Source organism: Oryctolagus cuniculus, chromosome 1 (assembly GCF_964237555.1).
Source record: "Oryctolagus cuniculus chromosome 1, mOryCun1.1, whole genome shotgun sequence".
In the NCBI taxonomy this organism is placed as follows: Eukaryota; Metazoa; Chordata; class Mammalia; order Lagomorpha; family Leporidae; genus Oryctolagus; species Oryctolagus cuniculus.
The window spans coordinates 128,774,877-128,801,556 of NC_091432.1; the positions used below are offsets into that span (position 1 = coordinate 128,774,877).

At 39.2% G+C, this 26,680-nt stretch overlaps 2 protein-coding genes across 2 annotated transcripts in view; both read left to right on the plus strand.

The window, feature by feature from the left end:
- The window catches only part of LOC103345104 (beta-galactosidase-1-like protein 3), a 49,039-nt gene extending 37,750 nt beyond the window's left edge, over positions 1–11,289 (plus strand). Inside the window, exons 11-12 of the mRNA XM_051834503.2 lie at positions 7,732–7,819; positions 10,844–11,289. Of these exons, the coding sequence (XP_051690463.2) occupies positions 7,732–7,819; positions 10,844–11,091 (336 nt within the window). The 3' untranslated portion in view covers positions 11,092–11,289. The remainder of the gene's footprint in view (positions 1–7,731; positions 7,820–10,843) is intronic.
- Positions 11,290–11,473: 184 nt separating this feature from the next.
- The window catches only part of LOC138843701 (beta-galactosidase-1-like protein 3), a 33,911-nt gene continuing 18,704 nt past the window's right edge, over positions 11,474–26,680 (plus strand). The window contains exons 1-2 of the mRNA XM_070048412.1: positions 11,474–12,032; positions 12,695–12,801. Coding sequence (XP_069904513.1) covers positions 11,840–12,032; positions 12,695–12,801 — 300 coding nt within the window. The 5' untranslated portion in view covers positions 11,474–11,839. The remainder of the gene's footprint in view (positions 12,033–12,694; positions 12,802–26,680) is intronic.

The window sequence follows — 26,680 nt, forward strand, 5'->3', positions numbered from 1 at the left end:
CTCAGTGGCTGCCCTCGTTCAAAAATTCACAGTGGACTAAGCATGGTCCGTGTCATAGGCAGCATATCCTTTCCTCCTGGATTGCCAGGTGCCACTCGAAAGACCAAATGTTGATCATTGTTTTTCACTCCATCTGTTTTATGCAACACAGAAAAATGGAATTTCTCACCCTCAGCACACCCTTCCATCTTTTATAATTCTTGTAAATTTAGGAATTTTGTTTAATGCTGGGCAGAGTTTAACAAACTGGCAATCCCAATAACATGGGAACCAGAAGATAGGTGAGAAAGGAATCCAGCCTCGGCTGTGATGCTACAGCCCAAGGCTAACATGCCTAACCACGGGCCTGCCATAACATCGGAATCCACTGCTGAGTCTTACTAGGCCTGTGGTGACTGCAACCTTGCCTCCATTTCCAGTCACAGTGCCAATGCCCCTCGCTCCAGGCCAGGAGCCTTCCCTCCATTCCTGCACACGTGTGGCCAGTGCCTCTAACTCCTTTGTTCTCTTTTGAGCTTTTCCCACTCCTTCGTAAGTTTTAAGCACAGAGAAAATGAAATTGCTTCTTTTTCCTATCAAAGTCTGCACATTTTCCAACCTAGCAAAAAGAATTCCCCCCAAATTCTGGTTCTGCCACAGGTTTTTTCATGCCTTCATAAATCTCTGTTTCATTTCTTTCTTTTTTCCTTGTAACTTACTTTTAAGATCTTCATTGAAACTGAATTTACACACTATTGAATTCACCCATTGTAAGAATACAATTCAATCTACAGAATCCAATATGAGCATTTTCCCCATGTTCCATTGCAGTAATTCTCTCACTGTTAACTTCAACTGTAGGCAACCACTGATACTCTATAAATGTGCTCTCCGGGATATGTCCTGTAAATGGAATCATACCCTCTCTAGTATTTTGCATCTGTCTTTTTTCTGAAGGATGAGGTGTTTGAGGTCCATGCGTGCTGTAGCATGAATCACTACTTCATCTTTCTTGACTGCGTTTTGGATCATGCTTTCTACCCCTATAAACAAAGAAAGAGCCACCACACCCGACGTCTTAGAGCTTTTCTCATGTTGCTCTTCTTTAGTATGTTTACACAGTTATTGTAATATATGAATATATTAAAATTTACTTTTGATTAAAATGTAATGATATATATATATACAGTGTACTATGATATGTTTCAGTACATGCATCCTTTGTGTAATTAGTATATTAAAGTAAATAGCATATTCCCTTAAGCATTTATAGCTATTTTTTGGTAAGAACATGGAAAACATTGCTTCTGGCTATTTATAAATGTAAGATGTATCACTTCACTGTGTGGTGGAACATCAGAACTCCATCCTCCTGAATGTAATAGTCTCCCTCTGGTTTAACCTCTTCCCACCCCCCTTTCTGTCTTCCCTCCTTTGATAACTGCTCATTCATTCTTCACTTCTATGACATCAGCTTGTTTAGAGTACAGTATGGTTGAGAACATGCAATATTCGCCTCTCCAGGCCTGGCTTATTTCACCTAAAATAAAGTCCTTTAAGTCTATCTATGTTGTTTCAAATGACAGGATTTCACTCTTCTTTGTGAATAGTATTCTTGTGTCTATACCACAGTTTTTGTAGCTTCATTCAACTCTTGCTGAGAAATTAGGTCGATTCCATATTTTGTCTACAGTGAAGAGTGTTGCATTAAATATGTGAGTGCAGATGTCTTGTATACAAATTGATTGAATTTCTTTGGAAACATATCCAGTAGTGGATTTGCTGACTCACAGGCAGTTCTTTTTTTGATTTTTTAACAATGTTAAATTTTTATACCAAATATTTTGGCAACTTATATGAAATACACTTTTATTTCAAAAACAAATTCAGGAAAATCACATGGAAGGAAAAATAATTTTGAAAAGTCTGTATGTAGTTAGTGAAATAAGTTTTTCTTTAAAATCTATGCCCAGAAGTACTAAATAGTTTGGTAAATATTACTAAACAATTTAAGGAGAAATAATGATATCTTGTTTCAGAAAGTAATTATCAAATGCATTTCAATTCATTTTATTAGCAGAACATAACCCTGATATCAAAACTTAATGAATACAAGCAATAAGGCTACAAAAAATAACTAATGAAGATTTTTAAAAAATCTCTTAAGTAAATATGTAGCAAATCTAATCCAGAATAAAAGTAAAAATAAAATATAAATCACTAGATTTCTCTTTCCATATTTTTATTTTTTATTTTTAAAGATTTTTTATTTATTTATTTGAGAAGTAGAGTTACAGACAGTGAAAGGCAGAGACAGAGAGAATGGTCTTCTGTCTGCTGCTTCACTCCCTAAATGGCCTCAATGGCCGGAGCTGCACCGATGTGAAGCCAGGAGCCAGGTGCTTCTTCCCAGATTTCCATGTGGGTGCAGAGGCCCAAGGACTTGGGCCATCTTCTACTGCTTTCCCAGACCACAGCAGAGAGCTGGATCAGAAGACGAGCAGCCAGGACAAGAACTGGCGCTCATATGGGATGCTGGCGCTTCAGTCAGAGGATTAATCTACTGTGCCATGGCACCAGCCCTCTCTTTCCATTTTTTAAAAGATTTATTTATTTATTTGTTTGAAATGCAGAGTTAGAAAGGGGCAGAGAGAGAGAGAGAAAGAGAGAGAGAGAAAGGTCTTCTATCCACAGGTTCATTCCCCAGATGGCTGCAAATGGCCAGAGCTGTCTCAATCCAAAGCCAGGATCCAGAAGCTTCTTCCGGGTCTCTCATGACGGTGCAGGGGCCCAAGGCCTTGGGCCAGCTTCTACCTCTTTCCCAGGCCATAACAGAGAGTTGGATCGAAAGTGGAGCAGCTGGGACTCGAACCTGTGCCCATATGGGATACTGGCACTGCAGACCAAGGCTTTAACCAGCTGCACTACAGTGCCGGCCCTGTTCTCTTTCCATTTAATGCATTCCATATACAGTTGACATTTTAGATATTTTCATGATGGTAGTTATTATCCCGTTGTTTACAACAGAGAACTTCCTCATGCATTTCTGGTAGGCCTGGTCTAGAGGTGATGAGTACCTTCAGGTTTTGCTTTCCATAGAAAGCCTGGTTTTATTCCCTCGACTTTGATGGGTATCATTGCTAGCTATACTGTTAGATGTCAGTTTTCCTCTTTTAGGATGATGAGCATCAGATCCCTCGCTCGGTCTGTAAATCTGCTGAGAAGTGTTTCAATAATCTAACAAAGATTCCCCCTAATTGACAAGTCACATTGCTCTTGCTGTTTTTGCAGTTCTCTATTTGCTCTGTATTCTTTGACCGTTTGACTAGAATATGTCTTGAAGAGCACCTTTGGGGCTTGAATTTATAAGTAATCTTTTGACCATCCTATACCTGGAAGCTCATATTTCCCCCCATTCCAGCAATTATGTCATTAAGTAAGCTTTTCCCTTCTCCATTCAGAAACTCCCATAATGAGAATTTTTAGCTCCTTGCTGATACCCTAGGTGGTTTCAAAGCATTCTTCATTTTTAAATTTTTAAAAATCTGGTTGGATGATTTCAAAACACCAGTCTTCAAATTCAGAAGTTTTTCTGATGGCTCACCTCTGCTATTGTGGGTTCGTTTATTTAGTTTTTAGTGCCAATATTTTGGACTAATTCTTTCTTCAATTTCTAATTCTTTCAATCTATTTCCTGGTTAATATTATTAAGATATTTGTCTGAATTCCCTTGGGTGTCCCTGATATTCCATAAAATCCTTCTTAAAAATTATTTGTAAAGTAATTCCTTGTTCTCTGTTTCCTTGTGGTCTTCTGATGGAGTTATCGGGTTCCTTTGTAGAAATCATGTTTCACTTATTTTTATGATGTTTTTTGTGGCAGTTCTGGGCAGAGTACACTTGGCTATGGGAGTGGAGCAATACTCAGTTTCTGCAGATTGTGTGGGCAAGAGACCACTGCCGTAGGCTCAGGGGTTTATGGCATATTGTGCCTGGTGATGTGGCAGTGTGTCTTGTCAGTGTCTGAGTCCCACTGGGGAATGGACGCACCAGGATGCCCTCGTGGAGCACATTGCCATGTTTGAGGGTTGCATGAGTAACTTCATGGGGCCTCTAGGGGCATATCTGCTCTAGGAGGCCTTCTGCCAAGCTGCTTCCTCGGGCAAAGGGAGGGTTTGTAGAGCTGGCTGTCTGCTGTCCAAGACATAGATAGTATTTCTGAGAATGGGCTGCTTGGTTTCTTCTCATAAAATGTTTAAAAATTTCATTTTATTTGAGAGGGTAAAAGAGAGAGACACAGAGATAGATATGTTTAATCTACAGACTCACACCCCAAATCTCTGCAGCATCCATGGCCTCCCTCTGTATCTCCCACGTGGGCAATGGGAAACCAATTATCAGAGCAACCATCACTACCCACCAGGTGCACCTAGGCTCTCAGTTTGTGCAGGTGATGGTTTCATTATAACTTCACTAGAATACATTGACCCACCCAATAGAAAGCTTTTTTATGTTTTACCTCTAATCTGTTTTCAGATTTTAAAAGAGAGACAGAGGTTGCTATTTAGCAGAAGGGGTAAGGTATGTCCCATACCAGAGTGCTGAGTTCAAGCCTCATCTTCATTCCTGACTCCAGTTTACTGAGGATGTGCACCATGGGGGCAAACAGGTGGTGGCACAAGTAGTTGGGCCCTTGCTACCCATCTGGGAGATCTGAATTGAACTCCTGTCTCCCAGTTCTACTTGGCCTAGCCACTGGCATCTGTGGAGTGAGCCAGTGGAAGATATCTCTGTTTGTGTCTGTGTCTGGTTTTTCTCTCCTCCTCTGCCTCTCAAATAAATAAATTAAATGCATACATGAATAACATTTCCAAAACAGACACTTTAATTGCTTTTTAAATCACTTTTATTCTTTTTCATTGTTACTTATCATTGATCTAGGTGAATTCGAGTTGCTTCAAGTATATATGAGATGTTCCTATGACACAGCATGTGACTACTCTGGAATAATAATAGGTCTTAGTGGCACACAGTTGTATGCAGAGAAAAATTCTTGTCTTTACTCAGTTTTTTTCCCTTTATCCATCCTCCCAGGATTCCTGGTTCTCAGATCCCTCAACATTCTTAATTCTTGTATGTGCTTCAGTAATTCCTTGCTTCCAAACTTCTGATTCATTGAATTATGCAAAACACATGCTTTTTTATCAACTTGTGTGCGTTATGCAATAATTGCAAAAAGAAATTTTTGGTATTGCACTATGGGGCTATACTTCTTCCTGGGAAGAAATCTATGATGTCACAAAACTCTTCAGCAAAGCGCATCATATATTTATATTTTTGAAGCCATTGTTGGACATTTAATCCATTGGTACCTCTTTGTCTTCATTTTGAAGTTTCAAATACCTCTCAGATTTGGGGGAAATATTATGTGTGTGTACATTTCTCATTCCTCATTTTGGCATGAAGGATTTCCAAGATGAAACTATCAAGCCCACCAATAGCAAACCCTGAATTTAACACCATAAGCCCATCTTGCTATTAAACACAAATGGAAAATCACAGAATTTCATTTGTTTAATAAAATTTCCCCAAAAATATTTAAACTATCAATAAAGGAAAAAAGGAGAGCAGGGAATATTGAGTTAATTCTGGAAACAGAGTATGAAATCCAAAAGACTTATTAATATGTACAGAAATATGAATAAATTTTTTCATGCATGAAACAAGAGTGGAATATTGATAAAAAGATAACCATGGAACCAAAAGATCCTTTGAAACTAAAATACAATATTTGAAATTAAAAATTTAATATAAGAGTTGGAAAAAAGGGGCCAGTGCTGTGACCTAGCAAGTTAAGCTGCCATGTACAGTGCAAGCATTCATATGGGTTCTGGTTCAAGTCCTGGCTATTCCACTTCTGATCCAGCTTCCTGCTAATGTGCCTGGGAAAGCAGCAGAAGACAAAAAAACAAGTACTTGGGCCTCTGGACCAAAGTGGTAGACCCAGATGAATATCCTGGTTTCTGGCTTCAGCCAAGCCCAGCCCTGGCTGTTGTGTCCATTTGAGGATTGAACCAGAAGATGGAAGACTCTCTCTCTCTCTCTCTCAAAGAATCCAGGAGAAAGTAAATTATAAATAATGTAAGAATTCCCTTAATATGTCCATTGATGATATTCCTCCAATGCCAGCACAGGAAATGATAAAAAGTCTTGCAACCCAGAGAGAAAATCACCATCCTTACACAAAGAGCAACAGTAAACAGAATCGTATAGGATCGCAAAACACTGACTTAGTAATAGCAAGCAGTGGAACACAGCCTTGAAATGTGATGGTAAACGCATTCTAACTTAGAATTTTTTAACCAGCCCAAATGTTAATCAAATGTATTGATAGACTAAAGATCTTTTCTGACATATATTTTCCATGTGCCTTCCTAATGAAAATGTCTGAAGAATGCAGGAAATGAGAACCTAAATGAAGACTGAAGAAGACCGTGTGTTCAGAAACTCTCGTGTCCAGCCCCGAATATTAGGTGCTCAGGCTTAGAGTGTGACCATTGGGATCATGGAAGACTATGAGAATGCACTCTGTTAATGCCTAACTAGTCTCCTAAGAGTAGCTCAGCTGTAATCTTTCAGGATTAATACACAGTGACAGCTACCCCTTGGGGAAACGTCACCTGTTACCAAGGAAACCTTCATTATTAGACAACCTTGGGCATGCTAGACTAGAAGTGAAATGTACGCATCAGGTGGAAAGCATGTGGCTTCTGATAGTTTTGGTAACCATAAGGAGAACCTGAAAAAAAGTATCTTTATATTTAGGTAAGAGTTAGTATAGACAATTTGAGAAAAGTTTTACTTTGGTATATTAACTCCTAGTTTTAGATAATAAGATATTTGCAATCCAAATGCAACAGAGTGATAGTTAAGAGGATGGATTCTGCAACCAAACTGGCAAGTTCGAATCCCAATGAATTTGGACAGTTTTCCCCAATGGAGACTCACAGCATCCACCTGCTGCTACCGTTACATAGAACAAGTTCAATCAGTACCCGGCTTAAAACAAAAGTTGAATAATTACCAGGTACTTAATTTTTTTACTAATAAAAATTTCTAATCCATAAAGATGTTATGACATGCATGAAATTTTATATACCATGTTGTTTACTAAAAAAATTACAAATAAGATTATGAAATAAAGAAATGAATAGAAACACAATCTCAAAGGACACTTCAACACACATGAGGTATAAGAAAATTGAAGAAATTTATAGAGAAAATGGACCATATATTGACTGAATAGACCATAGGACTACTAGCTAATCATGATGTGCAGACCTGCATTTGAGTGATGGCACTGTGCTCACCACAGTGATCAATGATGATCTCTGATACTCGCTGTCCACGTAAGGATCTACGGGCAGATTTCTTTGCATGCAGAGCTGATTCTTTCAGTGCTGGTCAGGGATAACAGTAGGTTGGAATCATGGGTGCTGCCTTCCATGTACTGCAAGAGGCACATGAAACTGGAAGGACTTGGGAGACCCTGTGGAGTAAAGGAGCCAAAGCTATTGAAAATGGCTTACAACTAATGGGGGTGGGGAGTGGAAAATCATGGATCAGAAAGAAAAATCTTTAATCTGGACAAAAGTGGAAAGCATGAGATCCTCATGTTCTCACCTGTTGCAATCGGGACTTATGATGTTTCGGTTCAGTTTTTACAGTTATGTTTGATTTTATTTGTTTCTAGGGAAATAAACCCATTCTGGTTATGGAACTCTGGATTGGCTGGTACGACTACTGGGGTGCAGAGAAACACTTTGTTAGAAACACACGTGGTAAGTGTGGAACAGTGCTGCACACCAAGGAACAGTGGTTCTGCATCATGGAGAATTTGCATGGTTGTCTGCTAATTAGCTCATTCAGATGCAAACATTCACTTAATCCTGTTAGGTCCATGCTTTCCGACAGGCTCTGAAGATGCAAAAGTAAATAAGAATTCTGTCATTTCTATCCTGAAAGCAAGCTCATAATTTAATGGATCTGGCAGACCTTTGAAAAGCAATAGTCACCACTTAATTGCACCTTTGGGGTTTTCTCTGAAGACAAGCAGGGAGCAGTGACAGTGATGATATGACAGACTTGCATGGAAGAAGTGAGGACACAAAGGTTCTCCTTGAAGCTGAAGTTGAAAAGGAAGACAGTGCCTTTCCTGTGTCTTAATCATCTCGAAGTCATCAAGCCTTTCTATAGAGTTGTGATCGAAGGGTAAAAATGATTAGGAGACAACAGTGATTCGCTAGGAGCCTGGACCCTGGAACCAGAGGGGAGGGTGTCTATCCTTGCTTTCTCTGTTCACTTTTTTTTGATGTTAAAAATATATCTGAATTTTAATTCATTTTTTTTTTTTACAATTCAGGTTTCTTTTTTTTCTGTTCTTTTTTAAACTTTTATTTAATAAATATAAATTTCCAAAGTACAGCTTATGGATTACAATGGCTTCCCCCCCCATAACTTCCCTCCCACCTGCAACTTCCCCTCTCCTGCTCCCTCTCCCCTTCCATTCACATCAAGATTCATTTTCTATTCTCTTTATATACAGAAGATCAGTTTAGTATATATTAAGTAAAGATTTCAATAGTTTGCACCAACACAGACCATAAGGTGTAAAATACTGTTTGAGTACTAGTTATAGCATTAATTCACATTGAACAACTCATTAAGGACAGAGATCCTACATGAGGAGTAAGTGCACAGTGACTCCTGTTGTTGACTTAACAAATTGACACTCTTGTTTATGGTGTCAGTTATCTCCCTAGGCTCTTTTCATGAGTTGCCAAGGCTATGAAAGCCTTTTGAGTTCACTGACTCCAATCTTATTTAGACAAGGTCATAGTCATAGTGGAGGTTCTCTCCTCCCCTCAGAGAAAGGTACCTCCTTATTTGATGGCTCATTCTTTCCACTGGGATCTAACTCACAGGGAACTTTCATTTAGGTTATTGCTATTTAGGTTATTGCTATTACCACCAATAGCAACCATGCCAACTACAATAACACCACCACTGACAAAAAAACCACCACTGCCACTACCACCAGCAAAAGCAACACAATTCCAACTGTAAGAACATCACTACTGCCAATGATAAGGGCGTCATAATAACAAAGACATCAGATACAAAAACACGAATAAGCCAGCGCCGCAGCTCACTAGGCTAATCCTCCACCTTGCGGCACCAGCACACCGGGTTCTAGTCCCGGTCGGGGTGCCGGATTCTGTCCCGGTTGCTCCTCTTCCAGGCCAGCTCTCTGCTGTGGCCAAGGAGTGCAGTGGAGGATGGCCCAAGTACTTGGGCCCTGCACCCCATGGGAGACCAGGAGAAGCACCTGGCTCCTGCCTTCGGATCAGCGCGGTGCGCCGGCCGCAGCGCACTGGCCGCAGCGGCCGTTGGAGGGTGAACCAACGGCAAAGGAAGACCTTTCTCTCTGTCTCTCTTTCTCACTGTCCACTCTGCCTGTCAAAAAAAAAAAAAAAAACATGAATAACAACTACAGGGACAGCTTCAATATCACCACTATCAGCACCAATAAACACACCACTAAGAATACTGACGTCCATCTCACCACCTTCATCAACAAAAATGCCAACCACAGTAACACCAACACCAGTAACAATAACAATACTACTAATGTCAACAATAACAATAGCACCAAGACCAAGATCACAATCACCAATGCCACCACCACCAACAACAAATGATATCAGCCTCAATAAAACCACTACCAATGCCAGAAACAATAAATATCAGCACCAACCCAATAATAGTTCACAATCAACACAATAATAACAGCAGCTACAATACCAACATAACAAAGCAATAGTTTTCTGATCATTTCTATGTCAGGCATTGTAACATGATTTTATATATATAATATATATAACATGTTTATAATATATAATATATATAATATATTATATGTATGTGTAATATACATATGTATATGTAATATGTATACATATTATATATTATATACATATAATATACATATTCTATATATAAGCACACACATATATAGCCTCTTCCATTAATTTTCTCATCATTCCTGTGAGTTAGAAGGAATCAGTCCACACATTTAACAAATTAGGAATCAAAAGCCTTGAGAAAGGAAATAGGTCATTTAATGTCATAGTCATAGAAATAGTAGAGAGCGCAGTTAATATTGAATCTACCTCTGACTGAATTTGACACTTCTGCTATTTTTAGACTTTGGTTTTCTATTCTTCATCTATATTTTTATAATTTTAAGTATTTTTGCTTTTATGTTTAAATGAATAGAACAAATTTCGTGTATTACATATAAACGGTTTTAAGAGCATAGTAATACTGTGACCAGTAGAAAGACTTATTATCTGCTAAAACATAGAGGTGAAAAGAGAGTTTTGTGACTAAAGTTTGACAACAGCAAGGTATGGACATTAGCAGTGATTCGAAGTCATTTTTCCCAGAGACAGTCTCCTAGCAGTTGGCAATGGGTTTGTGCAAGACATTTGTACATTTTTTAAAAACGTTAATGAAAATTAAATATTTCAGAAACGTAAGAATCCTTAGCCTGTCATTTAATAATTATCACTAGGGGTCAAAGAATGTCAATCTATGCACAAAAAAGGTTTGCAAGATTGTTGGTATTGTTAGAATGGTTTCACAGAGCAGTTCTGGCAAATTTCTCATTTTCTAGTTAGAATCTTAATGCAGGTATATTGAAAAACATTAGCTGATTTGGGCATGTGCTTCAAATGACAAGAATTCAAATGAGACTTCTCCTATTAATTCTAGTTCTGTGTTCTCACTTTCTTCTTCCACAGACGTTGAACATACTGTGTCTGAATTTATCCAATACAACATATCCTTCAATGCATATATGTTCCACGGAGGGACCAACTTCGGTTTCATTAACGGGGCTGTATACGACAGTGACATACACAAGAGTGTTGTCACTAGCTATGGCAAGTGTTTCCACACCTCCACAGCTCTACTGGGATTGCAATGTTATTATTTTTTTTTTTTTTATTTTTTTATTTTTTATTTTTTTGACAGACAGAGTGGACAGTGAGAGAGAGAGACAGAGAGAAAGGTCTTCCTTTGCCGTTGGTTCACCCTCCAATGGCCGCCGCGGCCGGCGCGCTGCGGCCGGCGCACCGCGCTGATCCGATGGCAGGAGCCAGGAGCCAGGTGCTTTTCCTGGTCTCCCATGGGGTGCAGGGCCCAAGCACTTGGGCCATCCTCCACTGCACTCCCTGGCCACAGCAGAGGGCTGGCCTGGAAGAGGGGCAACCGGGACAGAATCCGGCGCCCCGACCGGGACTAGAACCCGGTGTGCCGGCGCCGCTAGGCGGAGGATTAGCCTAGTGAGCCGCGGCGCCGGCCGGGATTGCAATGTTATTAAAAAAACTCTCTGAAAGTATTCTGGAATCCTTGGGTCAAAGTCTATGACCTGTGCTGAGTGTTGAGCACATCCTTGTCTACCCTCTGTTTTCTGTGATGCTCATAATGTCCCATCTGGCTGTCATTGCACTTGAAGGGTGCCATCGCACCTAGGATTTACAGCTCTGCTTCCCTCATTTGTGCACTGCCCCTGGCGTGGACCTCTAAGAGGACACAAAAGGTGATTTTTGTGAGGCAAAGATAGAGCTGTTCAATTCAGATCAAGGGAAGGAAAACACATCCATTAGAGTTAGATAAAAGGACAACCCCAATGTCCTGGTTACTATAGGGTCCCAGGAACGATTGTGGGGTGTTCCTAGATTGGCACGATTTGCCCATCCTCAGCCTGGAATACAATATTCTGAGAGAAGGGAGGTATGCCTTCCTCTGTGTCCCTCTCAGCGGGCCTGCCCCATCCGTGCCCAAGGCAGACACAGGAACTTCTGCAGAGGCTGCATCACCCTTCACAGGACCCTGTGTGTCTTACAGACTATGATGCTGCGCTGACAGAGGCCGGCGATTACACAGAAAAATATTTCATACTTCGAAAAATCCTTGGATCCATCTCAGGTACTCAGTAACCGTTTAAGTGGAGGGTGGTCCTCCTTATGTAGTGTCTGCATGCTGTGGAAGACCGAGAAAGGCAGGCGCTTACTGCTGCTCTAGAGATCAAGGGCAACCTGAAGTGTAAATCCTGGGTTCTCACTTAAAATGTGTGTGGTTCTGAAGCAGCATTTCTAAGCCCTTGGATCTCAGTTGCTTCAATGAAACATGGAAATAGAAAGACACTTGTCTCTTTGATGTTTGTGTTGGCATAGATTATGTAACCTATTTTTAAAGCTCTCAATGCCATGTGTGACATAGTCACCCCTATGTAAGAGAATAAACCACCCTGCCAATTATTGCTTCTTTAAGCAATGTTACTTAACCATCTATTACATCTAGGAACTAGGAAAGCCTGACAATGACTAGAAGCTCCCTGAGAGCCCTCACTGTGATGGCCCACATTTGCCCTCTGAGGGGTCTGTGTGTCCAGGTTTGTGCGGGTACAACACAACTCACTCATTACTGTCTGTTGCTCGTCACTCTTGGAGAAGCACATGTGTGTTTTAGGACAAGACTCGTGTCACTTGTGGGCTCTGGGATATGCTCAGACATAGCAGGGGTGAGGAGTTAAAGAAGGCAGTGGTTGCTTCAAGCACTTCTCAAGCTGTGACCTGTTTTCATTGCAGAAATTCCCCTGCCGCCGCTACCTGACCCTACTCCTAAATCCGTGTATCCTGATGTGAGTCTGTTCCACTACTTGCCACTGTGGGAAGTCCTACAGTACCTACATGCAGTGAGTACAACTTGGGAATGGGAGTAGGCGTGGTCACTGAGGAACTAGGCAAGAAAGAATTGGTTTCATGGAGTAGAGATTCCTTCAAATATCTTTGTTTCAGGAAGTGTGAAAACCAGTCCTCTGAGGCCAGCGTGGTGGTGCAGGCAATTTCGTCTCTGCCTGCAATGCCACGTTGGAATGTCAGTTTCAGTCCGGGTGGTTCTGGTTCTGACCCAGGTCTCTGCTTACGTGCCTGGGAAAGCAGTGGAAGATGGCCTAGGTGCTTGAACCCCTGCCATGTATGTGGGAGACCAGGATGGAGTTCTGGGCTCCTGGTTTTTGCTGCGCTCAGCCTTGGCCATTTGAGGCTATTCTGGGTTGTGAATCAGAAAGTGAAGATCTCTTTTTCTCTGTTTCTTCCTCTCTGCCTTTCAAATAAATAAAATTAATCTTTTAAAAAACTCCTCTAAATTTTGTCCAAACTTGGAACAATGTTCAAGAAACATCAGCTACTTCTGTGAGAACTGTGAGGGAACTTGAAGAAAAATGTGTAGGAAGGGGGTATCTGGATAGTGGAGAATCCTGCTTCGTGACCCAGAAGAACCTGTCTGGTGGGTGCTGTTGGCTGTGGCTGTGTAATCTATGTGGGATCCGCATAAGGAAAGCCCTGAAATTGCTATTTTTGAGTCAAAGACCCTGAGCATGTGTGTGTTCATGTACCAACAACTAGGCCAAGTCACTGAACTTCTGTGGTCTCCACTCACACATTAAAATTACACAATCTGTCTTACTTTGAAGAACATGTGAAATCTCCTAAACCAGCTTCTGAAATCAAAATGGTTTCTGTTCTGCTATGAGTCTTTGGGTAACATGCAGCGATGGGCACATTGAGATTACTTTCCTGGTGCATAATTCCTTGTCTCAACCTTATACTGTTTTTAAGCTTTATTTCGTCTCTGCCTGCAATGCCATATTGGAATGTCAGTTTCAGTCCAGGTGGTTCTGGTTCTGATCCAGGTCTCTGCTTATGTGCCTGGGAAAGCAGTGGAAGACGGCCTAGGTGCTTGAACCCCTGCCATGTATGTAGGAGACCTTCATCTTTGTACTCTCATTCACAATTGCCTTGGCTTTTGTTTAATGGGATTATTCTTCCTACTATGGAAAATGACCTTGGGATTTTGATAGAGATTGCATTGAATATATTTATTACTTTGGATAAATGTACATTCTAAGAATATTCATTCTTTAAATTAATGAAAGTGAGATATATTTCTGTTTTTGTCTTTATTTCCATTTAATTTTAGTGTGTAATTTTTATCGAACAGTTTCTTCTGTTTGATTAAATTAATTTCTATATATTTCATTTTTTGTTCTGTATCTATTGTATTGCAGAAAGGATTATTATTTTCATTCATTTTTTAGATACTTTGTTTTCACTGTATAGAAATCCTCCTGAATTTTTCATTTGGTTTTCATTTAGTGTTTTATCGTCTAACTTCAGCAAATCTGCTAGAAGCTATAATACTTATTTGGTGACATTTTACATTTTTCATATATGAAACCTTGTCATGTGAAAACAGAAAATTTCACTCCACCTTTCCCAGGTAGTTGCTCTCTGTTTCTGTCTCTGGTCTGTTGTTATGTCTGAGACTTCCAATGCTATATTGAATAATAATGGTGGAAGTGAACTTCAATGGTTTCTTCTTGATCTCAGAGGAACCACTGTTTTCCTCTTTCCATAAGATCTTAGTAGCTGGTATGTGGTAATAGCCTTTAGTGGGTAGAGATACATTCATCTTATATCTATTTTTTCAATTCTTTATCATGAAAAGGTAATGAATTGTATCATTTTCTGCATATATTTAGATGATAATATGGTTTAGGTGCTTCATTCTAATGAGGTTGTATTCTGTTTATTATACCATGTGTATTGAAATATCCTTACACACCTAAGATACTTGCTATTGATAATGTAGTATAATGTACGATTGGATCTGATTTTTATATTTTAAAAATATTTTATTTGAGAGGTAGAGTTACAGACAGAGAGAGGGAGAGACAGAGAGAAAGGTCTTCCATTTGCTGGTTCACTCTTCACATGGCTACAATGGCCGGAGCTGAGCCAATCCAAATAAGGAGTTAGGAGCTTATTCTTGGTTTCCCATGCGGGTGCACGGCACAAACACTAGGGTCAACTTAAGCTGATTTCCCAGGCCATGCAGGGAGCTTGATCAGAAGTGGAGCAATTGAGACTCACACTGGTGCCCATAGGGGATTCTGGTGCTGCAGGCAGAGCTTAGCCCACTATGCCTCAGTGCTGGCCCCTGATTTTCTATTTTTTTAAAAATATATTTATTTACTTACTTGAGAGAGAAGGATGCGAAGAGAGAAATAAAAAAAAAAAAACTTCCCATACACTGGTACACTACTCAGTTGCCTGCAATGTCTGGGACTGGGCCAGCCTGAAGGAAGAACCTGCCATGTCTCCAACATGGTTGGATTGACCGATTACTCCAGTCATATAATGACACCACCCAGGGTGTGCAATTACCAGGAAGCTAGATTTAATAGTGTAGAACTTGAAAACAGGCGATTCAATACAGGATAAAGATACCTCAACCAGCAACTTAACTGCTAATCCAAAAGCCCACTCCATGAGCATTTTTTCTATCATCTGTTCATTAGAAACTTTTTTCTACAGTTTTCTTGTTTTATTTTTGCCTGGTTTTATAAGATAGTATGCAACGATTATACAATGAAACTTGGAAGAATTTCCATCTTTCCAATCCATTGTAATGGTTTAAGAAGAATTGGACTTTGTTTCTCTTTAAAGTTTCTGTGAAGTTCATCGGTGAAGCCATTCAGTTCCGGGTTTTACTTTTTTGGAAGAATTTGTATTAGTGATTCTTGTTATTCATGGCCTCAAGTTTTCCTAGTCTTGTGTTCAACTTTTGTAGTTTGCACATAGCCATAAATATCCATTTCTTCTAGGTTTTTGACTTCACTGGCAGATAGTTGTTCACAACAGTCTATAATAATCTTTTGGTTTCTGTAGGGTCAGTTGATTTAATTTATTTGAGGCTCTTCTTTTTTCTTAGTCTAATAAAAGTTTTGTTGATTTCACTTTACAAAAAATTCTTCATTTTATTCTTCTAAATTTTTTAGTCTCTATTTCATTCATTTATGTCTTGAAATTTAGTTTTTTTCTCATAGTAATTTTGGGTTTTGTAACTGACACTATGAGAAGCAATGACTTAATCAGCCCTTGTCTTGACTGTTGAGGAATAGCTTATTATTTTATTCTTTTTAGTATTTTCTTTTCCTACTTAATACCATTCGTTGAACTCTTAACTTAGGTATTTTAACTTTATTTAGGTGTATAACTATTTAGGTTTTAACTTTATTTAGGTGTTTTAACTTTATCCACTTAAAAATTTATCCCTATTAAAAATAAGAGTGAGAATAAGAGAGGGAGGAGATATACAGTTTGGCACACGTTCCCTTGGACTTACCCCTAAGGGTAAATCTAGAAAGACTCCAAATCCCATTAAGTTGGAAGGTACCAATGCCATCTTACTAGTTTGTGTGATCAGTTTAAGTTCACAATTGATCATAAAGATAGGATTAAGTGTCAAAGGGATCACATAAATAAGACCAAGTATCTGCTAATAATAATTGATAGAATTAAAAAGGAGAGAACAATCCAACATGGGAAGCAAGACACACAGCAGACTCATAGAATGACAAATGCCGTAAACAGCACTCTGACCTCAGAACTAACCCTTAATGCATTCGGATCTAGCTAAAAAGCCCATGAGAGCATTTCAGGCATGGAAAGCCAAGACACTGTGGCAAAAATACCTACATGAAAGATCTCTGTGAGTGAGATCCCAGCAGAAAGAACAGGCCATCAAAGAAGGAGGTACCTTGCTCTGAAGGGAGAAGAGAACTTCCACTTTGGTTATGGCCTTGTCTAAATAATGTCAGAGTTTGTGGACTCAAGAGGCTTCCATAGCCTTGGAAGATCATGACAAGGGCCTCAGGTGATCACTGACGTCATAAATAAGAGTGTCAATTGTTAGTCAACAATAGAAGTCACTGTGCACTTGCTTTCCATGTAGGATCTCTGTCCTTAATGTGTTGTACTATAAAAATAACAGTAAATCTAGTCTTCAAACAGTACTTTATACTTTGTGTATCTGTGTGGGTGCAATCTGTTGAAATCTTTACTTAGTAGATAGTAAGTTGATCTTCTGTATATAAAGATGATTAAAATGAATTTTAATGAAGAATGAGATGGGAGAGAGAATAGGAGGTGGGATGATTGGGGAATGGGAGGGCGGTTATAGGGGGAAGAACCACTATAATCCAAAAGTTGTACTTTGGAAATTTATATTTGTTCAATAAAAGCTTTCTATTAAAAAATGGGTTCCATTTGTTCTTTCTCTTTTAGTTCCTTATGCTATTGTCATTTTGAAATCATTTGTTTATTTATGTGTTTATGGTTTAATATCTCTATGTAATGCTTTTGTTGTATCTCATATGTTCTGGTATATGGTACTTTTGCTTTCATTTGTTTCCATACACTTTTGTAGTTCTTTGATGATTTCTTCATTGCCCCATTAATAGTTCAAGAGTATGTTGCATAATTCTCATATATTTGTATAATTTCTGAAATACCTCTTGATCTTTATTTCTAATTTATTCCATGATAGTCATAAAGATGTATGATATGATTTTTATTTTTTTCACATATTCTGAGAATTGTTTTGCAGCCTAATATATAGTATATCTAGAAAATATTCCATATGCTGCTGAGAAAAATGTGAACGCCATAGCTGTTTATATTATATATTATATTATATTATATTATATTATATTATATATTATATAGCTGTTCTATTTAGTCCATTTTGTCTATATCACAGTTTAATGTTTCTTAGGTGATATCTTGTTAGTGATCCCTTCATTGATGACGGAGGAGTGTAGAAATCCTCCACTGTTACTGCATTGGAATCTAACTCTAGTTTAATATAATAGTTTGATACCTAGGCATTGGGCTCATGTCCATTTACAATTGTTATTTCCTCAATTTATCATTATGTAGTGACCTTCTTTGCTTCTTTTCCCAATTTTTCACATAAATATTAATTTGTCTATTATTAACATGCTTACTTCTACTCTCTCATGGTTTTCATGTATGTTTCACCATCTCTTCACATTCATTCTATGTGTGTCTTTACTGGTGAAGTGAATTTCTTGTAGGCAGCATATTGCTGAATCTTCATTTCTTTATCACCTTGGCCACCTATATCTTTAAATTAATGGATTTAATGCATTTGCAATTCAAGGTTGTTTTTGGTAAGTCTACACATTTATTTTATTTGCCAGTATCAGGATGTTTTGATTATAACTACCCTGTAGTAGGTCTTAAAATCTGTAGTGAGATGCTTCAAACTTTGTTTTTGTTTTTTAGGATTGCTTTAGCTTTTGGGGGTCTCTTGTGTTTCCATGTGATTTTAGCATATTTTTTCTAGATATTGAGAAGAATGTCATTGGTATTTCGATTGGAATCATTTTGAATCTGTAAATTGCTTTTGGTAGCATGGACAATCTGAAAATATTAATTGTTTCAATACATGAGCATGCATGATTTTTCCATTTTTTGTCTTTTTCTATTTCGTTCTTTAGTGTCTTATAATTTTCATCATAGAGATGTTTTACATACTTGGTTAAATTTATTCCAAGGTATTTAATTGTTTTGTAGCTAATGTGAATAGGTTCAACTTAGAAGATCTTCCTTAGCCATGGTATTGTCTGTGTATACAATGGCTTTTGATTTTTGTATATTAATTTTATATCCTCCCACTTTACCAAATTCTTTTATGAGTTTCAATAAGTCTCTGAGTGGAGTCTTGGTTCCCCTGTGCATAGAATCAAGTCATCTGGCTGGCGCCATGGCTCACTAGGCTAATTCTCCACCTGTGGCGCTGGCACCCCGGGATCTAGTCCCAGTCGGGGCGCCAGATTCTGTCCCGGTTGCTCCTCTTTCAGTCCAGCTCTCTGCTGTGGTCCAGGAAGGCAGTGGAGGATGGCCCAAGTGCTTGGGCCCTGCACCCACATGGGAGACCAGGAGGAAGCGCCTGGCTCCTGGCTTTGGATCGGCGCAGCACTGGCCATAGCATGCCGGCCTTAGCGGCCATTTGGAGGGTGAACCAATGGAAGGGTTACCTTTCTCTCTGTCTCTCTCTCTCTCACTGTCTAACTCTGCCTGTCAAAAAACAAAAAAAGAATCAAGTCATCTGAAAATAGGGATTTTTTACTTCCTGTTTCCAATTTGTATACCACTGATTTATTTTTCTTGTCCAACAGCTCAGGCTAAGTCTTCCAGGATTATATTGAATAGTAATGTCTGGTTCCAGATCTTAGTGGGAATGATTCCAACTGTTCGCCATTCAATAAGATGATGACTGTGTATTTGTTGAAAATTGCCTTGATTGTCTTGAGGAATGTTCCTTCTACACCCAATTTGTTTAAGGTTTCCTTGGGAACAAATGTTCCATTTAATCAACTGCTTTATCTGCATCTATTGAACTAATCATATGGTTTTTGTTCTTCAGTATGTTAATGTGAGGTATCATATTTATTAATTTGTGAATTTTAAACCATCCCCTGCATACCAGGGATAAATCCCATGTGGCCCAGGTGAATGATCTTTCTTGTGTGTTTTTGGATTCGATTAGCTAGCATGTTGTTGAGGATTTTTGCATTTATGTTTATCAAGGATATTGGTCCACAGTTTTCTGTCTCTGTTGTATCTTTTTCTGGTTTAGGAATTAATGTGATGCTGGCTTCACAGAAGGAGTTTGGGAGGATTCACTCCCTTTCAATTGTTTTGAATAGCTCCAGAATATTTGGAAGTAGTTCTTTGAATGCCTGATAGACTTCTGTAGGAAGCCATCCAATCCTGAGTTTTTCTTTGTTGGAAAGGTCTGTATTACTGATTCAATCTCCTTCTTGGTTATTGGTCTGTTTAAGTTTTCTGTGTCTTCTGTTTTTTATTTTAATCTGTTTTAATTTTTTTTTGACAGGTAGAGTGAACAGTGAGAGAGAGAGAGACAGAGAGAAAGGTCTTCCTTTTCCGTTTGTTCACCCCCCCAATGGCCGCTGCGGCTGGCGCACTGTGACCGGTGTGCTGCAGCCGGCGCACCACGCTGATCCAAAGCCAGGAGCCAGGTGCTTCTCCTGGTCTCCCATGCGGGTGCAGGGCCCAAGCACTTGGGCCATCTTCCACTGCACTCCCAGGCCACAGCAGGAAGCTGGACTGGAAGAAGGGCAACCAGAACAGAATCCGGCACCCCAACAGGGACTAGAACCTGGGGTGCCGGCGCTGCAGGTGGAGGATTAGCCTAATGAGCCGTGGCTCCGGCCTATCTGTTTTAATTTTAAAATGTGCAATAATCTGCATCAACATTCCTCAAAACAAGATATATAATTGGCAAATATGTGCATAGAAAAATTTTCAACATGTCATGGAGAAGCAAATCAGAAGATTATGAGATAACTCATCCCAGTTATAATTCTTTTATCCAAAACAAGATACAAAATAGCAAATCAGACAGGATGCAGTGAAAGGGTAACTGTCATATACTTTTGAAGGTAATGTAGATTAGTACAAGTATGGAAAAGAGTATCGATATTTCTCTAGAACTTGAAACAGAACTATCTTATGATCCAGCAACTCCACTGCTAGGTATTCAGGGTGCTTCAACAAGTTCTTGGAAAATGGAATTAAAAGATAAATTGATTTTGTTATAAACAGTTTTGAAATCCATGCATTCTTATATATCCCGAAGGGAAAGTAATTAGTATGCCAAAGACCAATGTTTATTACAACACTATTCATTATAGCTAAGAGAATCAATTACCCTAGATTGCCATTAAAAGATGAATGGATAAAGAAGATATAGTATATACATAATGGAACATTATTTAACAAAAAATGAAATCCTACCACTTACAGCAACATGGATAAGCCTCAAGTACACTAAAACTGTAAAATGTGATAAGCCAGGCACAGAAAGATGAATACTGCTTGTACTCACTTACATATGAACAATACATAACAAACAAAAAGCAGCTGATATCACAGAAGTATAAAGAAGGATAGTGGTTACTTAGAGAAATGTGAAAAAGGCTGAAGGGCTGAAGGGATGATAGATAAGAGGCATAGCAGTGAATTTGGATAGGAAGAATATTTTCTAGTGTTCTTTAGCACAGTAAAGTAATATGGTTGGACATAATTAATTCTTATTTTTTTGAAAATATTTATCTATTTACTTGAGAGGCAGAGTTACAGACAGAGAAAAGGAGGGACAGAGAGAGATATCTTCCATCCACTGGTTTGCTCCCCAAATGGCCACAATGGACGAAGCTATGTCAATCTGAAGCCAGGAACCAGGAGCTTCTTCCAGGTCTCCCATAAGAATGCAGGGGCCCAAGAACTTGAGCTATCTTTCACTGCTTTCCCAGGCCATTAGCAGGGAGCTAGATAGGAAATGGAACATTCAGGACTTGAACTGGTACCCATATGGAATGCTGGCATTGTAGGAAGAAGCTTAAACTACCATAACTCAGTGTCAACCGCATAATTAATTCTATAATTCAAAATAGCTGAGAGTAGATTTTCAATGTCCCCACCAAATAGAGAAATACTGAAAGTTTTGAAGTGATGTATATTACAATTATCCTAATCCAATCATTATACATTGTACAAAAGTATTGAAGTCTCAGAGGTGGACATTTGGTACAATGGCAAATTGGCATTCCAGATACCCACAACCCATATGAACAGATGTGAGTTCAGATACAGGCACTATTTCTTATTCCAGCTTCCTGCTAATCCATTTCATGTACATTTTTCATGGTACAAATGTTTTCCCAACTTTTTAGGACCCCTTATTTGCACGGATTTCAAAAATTCTTTTGTGTAAAAAAAAAAAAACGATGTCTTTTGACTGCATTCTTATAAATTTTTTATTTTTGAAGTGCCTTTGTATTTATTTATTTTTTACCTTTTAACCTTTTACTTAATATATACAAACTTCACGCTTTTCATAAATACATATTTAGGAACATAGTGATTCTTTTCACCCTCCCACCCTTCTACCTCCTCCCCTTCCTATTCCATTCTTATTTTTTACTAAGAATTATTTTCAATTAACTTTATACAAGTCAGATTTACCCTATACTAAGTAAAGAGTTCAACAAATAGTATGAAAAAAAAAATACTCCTCAACAGCTGAGACTAGGTCTGTTCGGAATCATTGCACCTCAAAGTGTCAATTTCATTTCTACAGATTACCTTTTAGGTTCACTATTAGTTACACAGTCAGGGAGAACATATGGTATTTGTCCTTTTGGGACTAGCTTATTTCACTAGGTCTAATGTTTTGCAGTTGCATCTGTTTTATTGCAAAAGAATGGATTTCATTTTTTAGCAGTGTGTAGTATTCCATGATGTGTACATATCCCATAATTTCTTTATCCAGTCTTCAGTTGAAGGACATTTAGGTTAATTCCGTATCTTAGCTATTTTGAATTGAGCTGCAATGAACATGAGGGTACAGATCACTCTTTCACATGCTGACTTCATTTCCCTTGAGTAAATTTCCAGGTGTGGGATGGCTGGGTCATGTGTTAGTTACATCTAGAGTCAGATTTCTGAGGTATCTACATACTGTCTTCCACAGTGGCGACACCAATTTGCATTCCCATCAACCGTGGATTAGTTTTGAATCTTCACTTTACTATCTCCTTAGCAGTGCAGAAGTTACTCAGTTTGATGGAATCTCATTTTTCAATTTTGGCTTTGATTGCCTGTGCTTCTGGGGTCTTTTCCAAGAACTCTTTGCCTATGCCAATGTCTTGCAGGGTTTCTCCAGCGTTCTCTAATAATTTTACTGAATCGGATGTATATTTAGGTCTTTGATCCATTTGAGTGGATTTTTGTGTAAGGTGTAGATAGGTGTCTTGCTTCATGCTTCTGTATGTAGATGTTTGTTTTATGGCCCAGCATATAGTCTATTTTAGAGAAAGTTCCATGCACTGCTGAGAAGAATGTATATTCTCCAACTGTGGGATGAAAAGTTCTATATATATCAATTAGGTCCGGTAGGTCCATAATTTCGATAAGCTCTGTTGTTTCTGTATTTATTTTCTGACTATTTGTTTCCATTGATTAAAGTGGGGTGATGAAATGCCTCATTACTATTGTATAGTAATCTATGTCTCATTTCAGATCCATTGACATTTCTTTTAAATAGCCTGGTGCCCTAGCATTGGGTTAATATGCATTTATGGCCGGCGCCGCGGCTCACTAGGCTAATCCTCCGCCTTGCGGCGCTGGCACACCGGGTTCTAGTCCCGGTCGGGGCGCCGGATTCTGTCCCGGTTGCCCCTCTTCCAGGCCAGCCCTCTGCTGTGGCCCGGCAGTGCAGTGGAGGATGGCCCAGGTGCTTGGGCCCTGCACCCCATGGGAGACCAGGAAAAGCACCTGGCTCCTGGCTCCTGCCATCGGATCAGCGCGGTGCGCCGGCCGCAGCGCGCTGTCCGCGGCGGCCATTGGAGGGTGAACCAACGGCAAAGGAAGACCTTTCTCTCTGTCTCTCTCTCTCTCACTGTCCACTCTGCCTGTCAAAAAAAAAAAAAAAAAATAAAAAAAAATAATATGCATTTATTATAATCACATTTTCCTATTGGATTCATCACTTAATCCTTACATAGTGCCTTTTTTGTCTCTTTTAACATTTTTGTGTTAAAGCCTATTTTGTCTGATATTAATATGGCTACACCTGCTTATTTTGGTTTAATTTATCATGGAATATCTTTTTTCATTCTTTTACTTTCAGTCTGAATATATTTTTTTGTTGAGGTATTTTTTTAGGGTCTTGCTTTTTAAACCATTCAGCCTGTCTGTATCTTTTAATTCAAGAATTCTAGGGCAGAGCCAAGATGGCGGAATAGTGAGGGCGTGCACTGATAGTCCGGGAAAATTTAGTTTAATAAAAGGCGAGTTACAGTAGCCTCAGAAAAAAGAACCAGGAAAATATTGCAGAGGAAACCCTTCTGGATTGAGTGGTCGTGAATCGGAGGACCTACTGGGAGAACAAGGTCGCCCACCGCGCGGAAGCCGAGCCGCGGGACCGAGCTGCGCAAGCTGCAGGCTCTGCGCGCCAGTGCTCAGAGGGGAGTGTGTGCCACACAGACAACAGCGGGGAGACTTGGGACGTCCAGGGCTCCGAGTCCACACATCGGCGCTGGAAGGGGACCGGACCCGCGTGGAGAGCGTGGGAACCCACAGTTCGGGACACCAGCGGCAGACTCAACACACCAGTGCTGGAACGCGAGAAATCCTTAATGGACAAGATAGAAAATCTCTCTCGTGAAAATGAAATATTAAGGAGGAATCAAAATGAAACGAAACAACTAGTACAACAGGAAACTGGGATAGTGACTGAAGTGAAGAATTCAATAGATCAAATGAAAAACACAATAGAGAGCCTTACAAACAGAATGCGTGAAGCAGAAGAGAGAATATCGGACTTAGAAGACAGAGAACAGGAAAGGATACAGTCAGACCAAAGAAAAGAAGAGGAAATTAGGAATCTAAAACATATTGTCGGGAATCTTCAGGATACTATTAAAAAACCCAACATTCGGGTTCTAGGAGTTCCTGAAGGCATGGACAGGGAGAAAGGATTAGAAGGCCTTTTTAGTGAGATAGTAGCAGAAAATTTCCCAGGTTTGGAGAAGGACAGAGAAATCCTAGTACAGGAAGCCCACAGAACCCCTAATAAACACGACCAAAAGAGATCCTCACCACAACACGTTGTAATTAAACTCTCCACAGTGAAACATAAAGAAAAGATCCTAAAATGTGCAAGAGAGAAACGTCAGATTACTCTCAGAGGATCTCCAATCAGACTCACAGCTAACTTCTCATCAGAAACTCTACAAGCTAGGAGGGAATGGCGAGATATAGCCCAGGTACTAAGAGAGAAAAACTGCCAGCCCAGAATATTATATCCTGCAAAGCTATCATTTGTGAATGAAGGTGAAATAAAGACTTTTCATAACAAACAGAAATTGAAAGAATTTGTTGCCACTCGTCCAGCCCTGCAAAAGATGCTTAAAGATGTGTTACACACAGAAACAAAGAAACACGGTCATCAATATGAAAGAAGGTAAAGGAAGGAAACCAAGGAAGGAAAGCTCACAGCAAAAGATCACAGGGAATTCAAAGCATATATTAGAACTTATCTTTGGCAAATGGCAGGGCAAAGTTACCACTTATCATTAGTCACATTGAACGTGAATGGCCTGAACTGTCCAGTTAAAAGACACCGATTGGCTGATTGGGTTAAGGAACAAAACCCATCTATTTGCTGCTTACAAGAAACACATCTTTCCAACAAAGATGCATACAGACTGAAAGTGAAAGGCTGGAAAAAGATATACCATGCCAACAGAAATGAAAAAAGAGCGGGCGTGGCCATCTTAATTTCAGACAACATAAACTTTACCACAAACACTGTTAAGAGAGACAAAGAGGGACATTATATAATGATTAAGGGATTAATTCAACAGGAAGATATAACAATTATCAATGTATATGCACCTAACTACAGGGCACCGATTTATCTAAAAGATTTGTTAAGGGACTTAAAGGGAGACTTAGACCCCAATACAATCGTACTGGGGGACTTCAATACTTCACTCTCAGAAATAGACAGATCAACAGGACAGAAGATCAAAAAGGATACAGTAGATTTAAACGACACTATAGCCCAAATGGATCTAACAGATAGCTACAGAACTTTCAATCCTACAGCTAAAGACTTTACATTCTTCTCAGCAGTACATGGAACCTTCTCTAGGATTGACCACATACTAGGCCATAAAGCAAGTCTCAGCAAATTCAAAAGAATTAGAATTATACCATGCAGCTTCTCAGACCATAAAGGAATGAAGTTGGAAATTAGCAACTCAGGAATCCCTAGAGCATACGCAAGCACATGGAGATTGAACAACATGCTCCTGAATGAACAGTGGGTCATAGAAGAAATCAAAAGAGAAATCAAAAACTTTCTGGAAGTAAATGAGGATAACAGCACAACATACCAAAACTTATGGGATACAGCAAAAGCAGTGTTAAGAGGAAAGTTTATATCAATAGGTGCCTACATCAAGTAATTGGAAAGGTACCAAATAGATGAGCTTTCAATTCACCTCAAGGATCTAGAAAATCTACAGCAAACCAGACCCAAATCTAGTAGGAGAAGAGAAATAATTAAAATCAGAGAAGAAATCAACAGGATTGAATCAAGAAAAACATTACAAAAAATCAGCCAAACGAGGAGCTGGTTTTTTGAAAAATAAACAAAATTGACACCCCATTGGCCCAACTAACTAAAAAAAGAAGAGAAAAGACCCAAATCAATAAAATCAGAGATGAAAAAGGAAACGTAACAACAGACACCACAGAAATAAAAAGAATCATCAGAAATTACTACAAGGACTTGTATGCCAGCAAACAGGGAAACCTATCAGAAATGGATAGATTCCTGGACACATGCAACCTACCAAAATTGAACCAGGAAGACATCGAAAACCTAAACAGACCCATAACTGAGACAGAAATTGAAACAGTAATAAAGGCCCTCCCAACAAAGAAAAGCCCAGGAACAGATGGATTCACTGCTGAATTCTACCAGACATTTAAAGAAGAACTAACTCCAATTCCTCTCAAACTATTCAGAACAATTGAAGAAGAGGAAATCCTCCCAAATTCTTTCTATGAAGCCAGCATCACCTTAATTCCTAAGCCGGAAAAAGA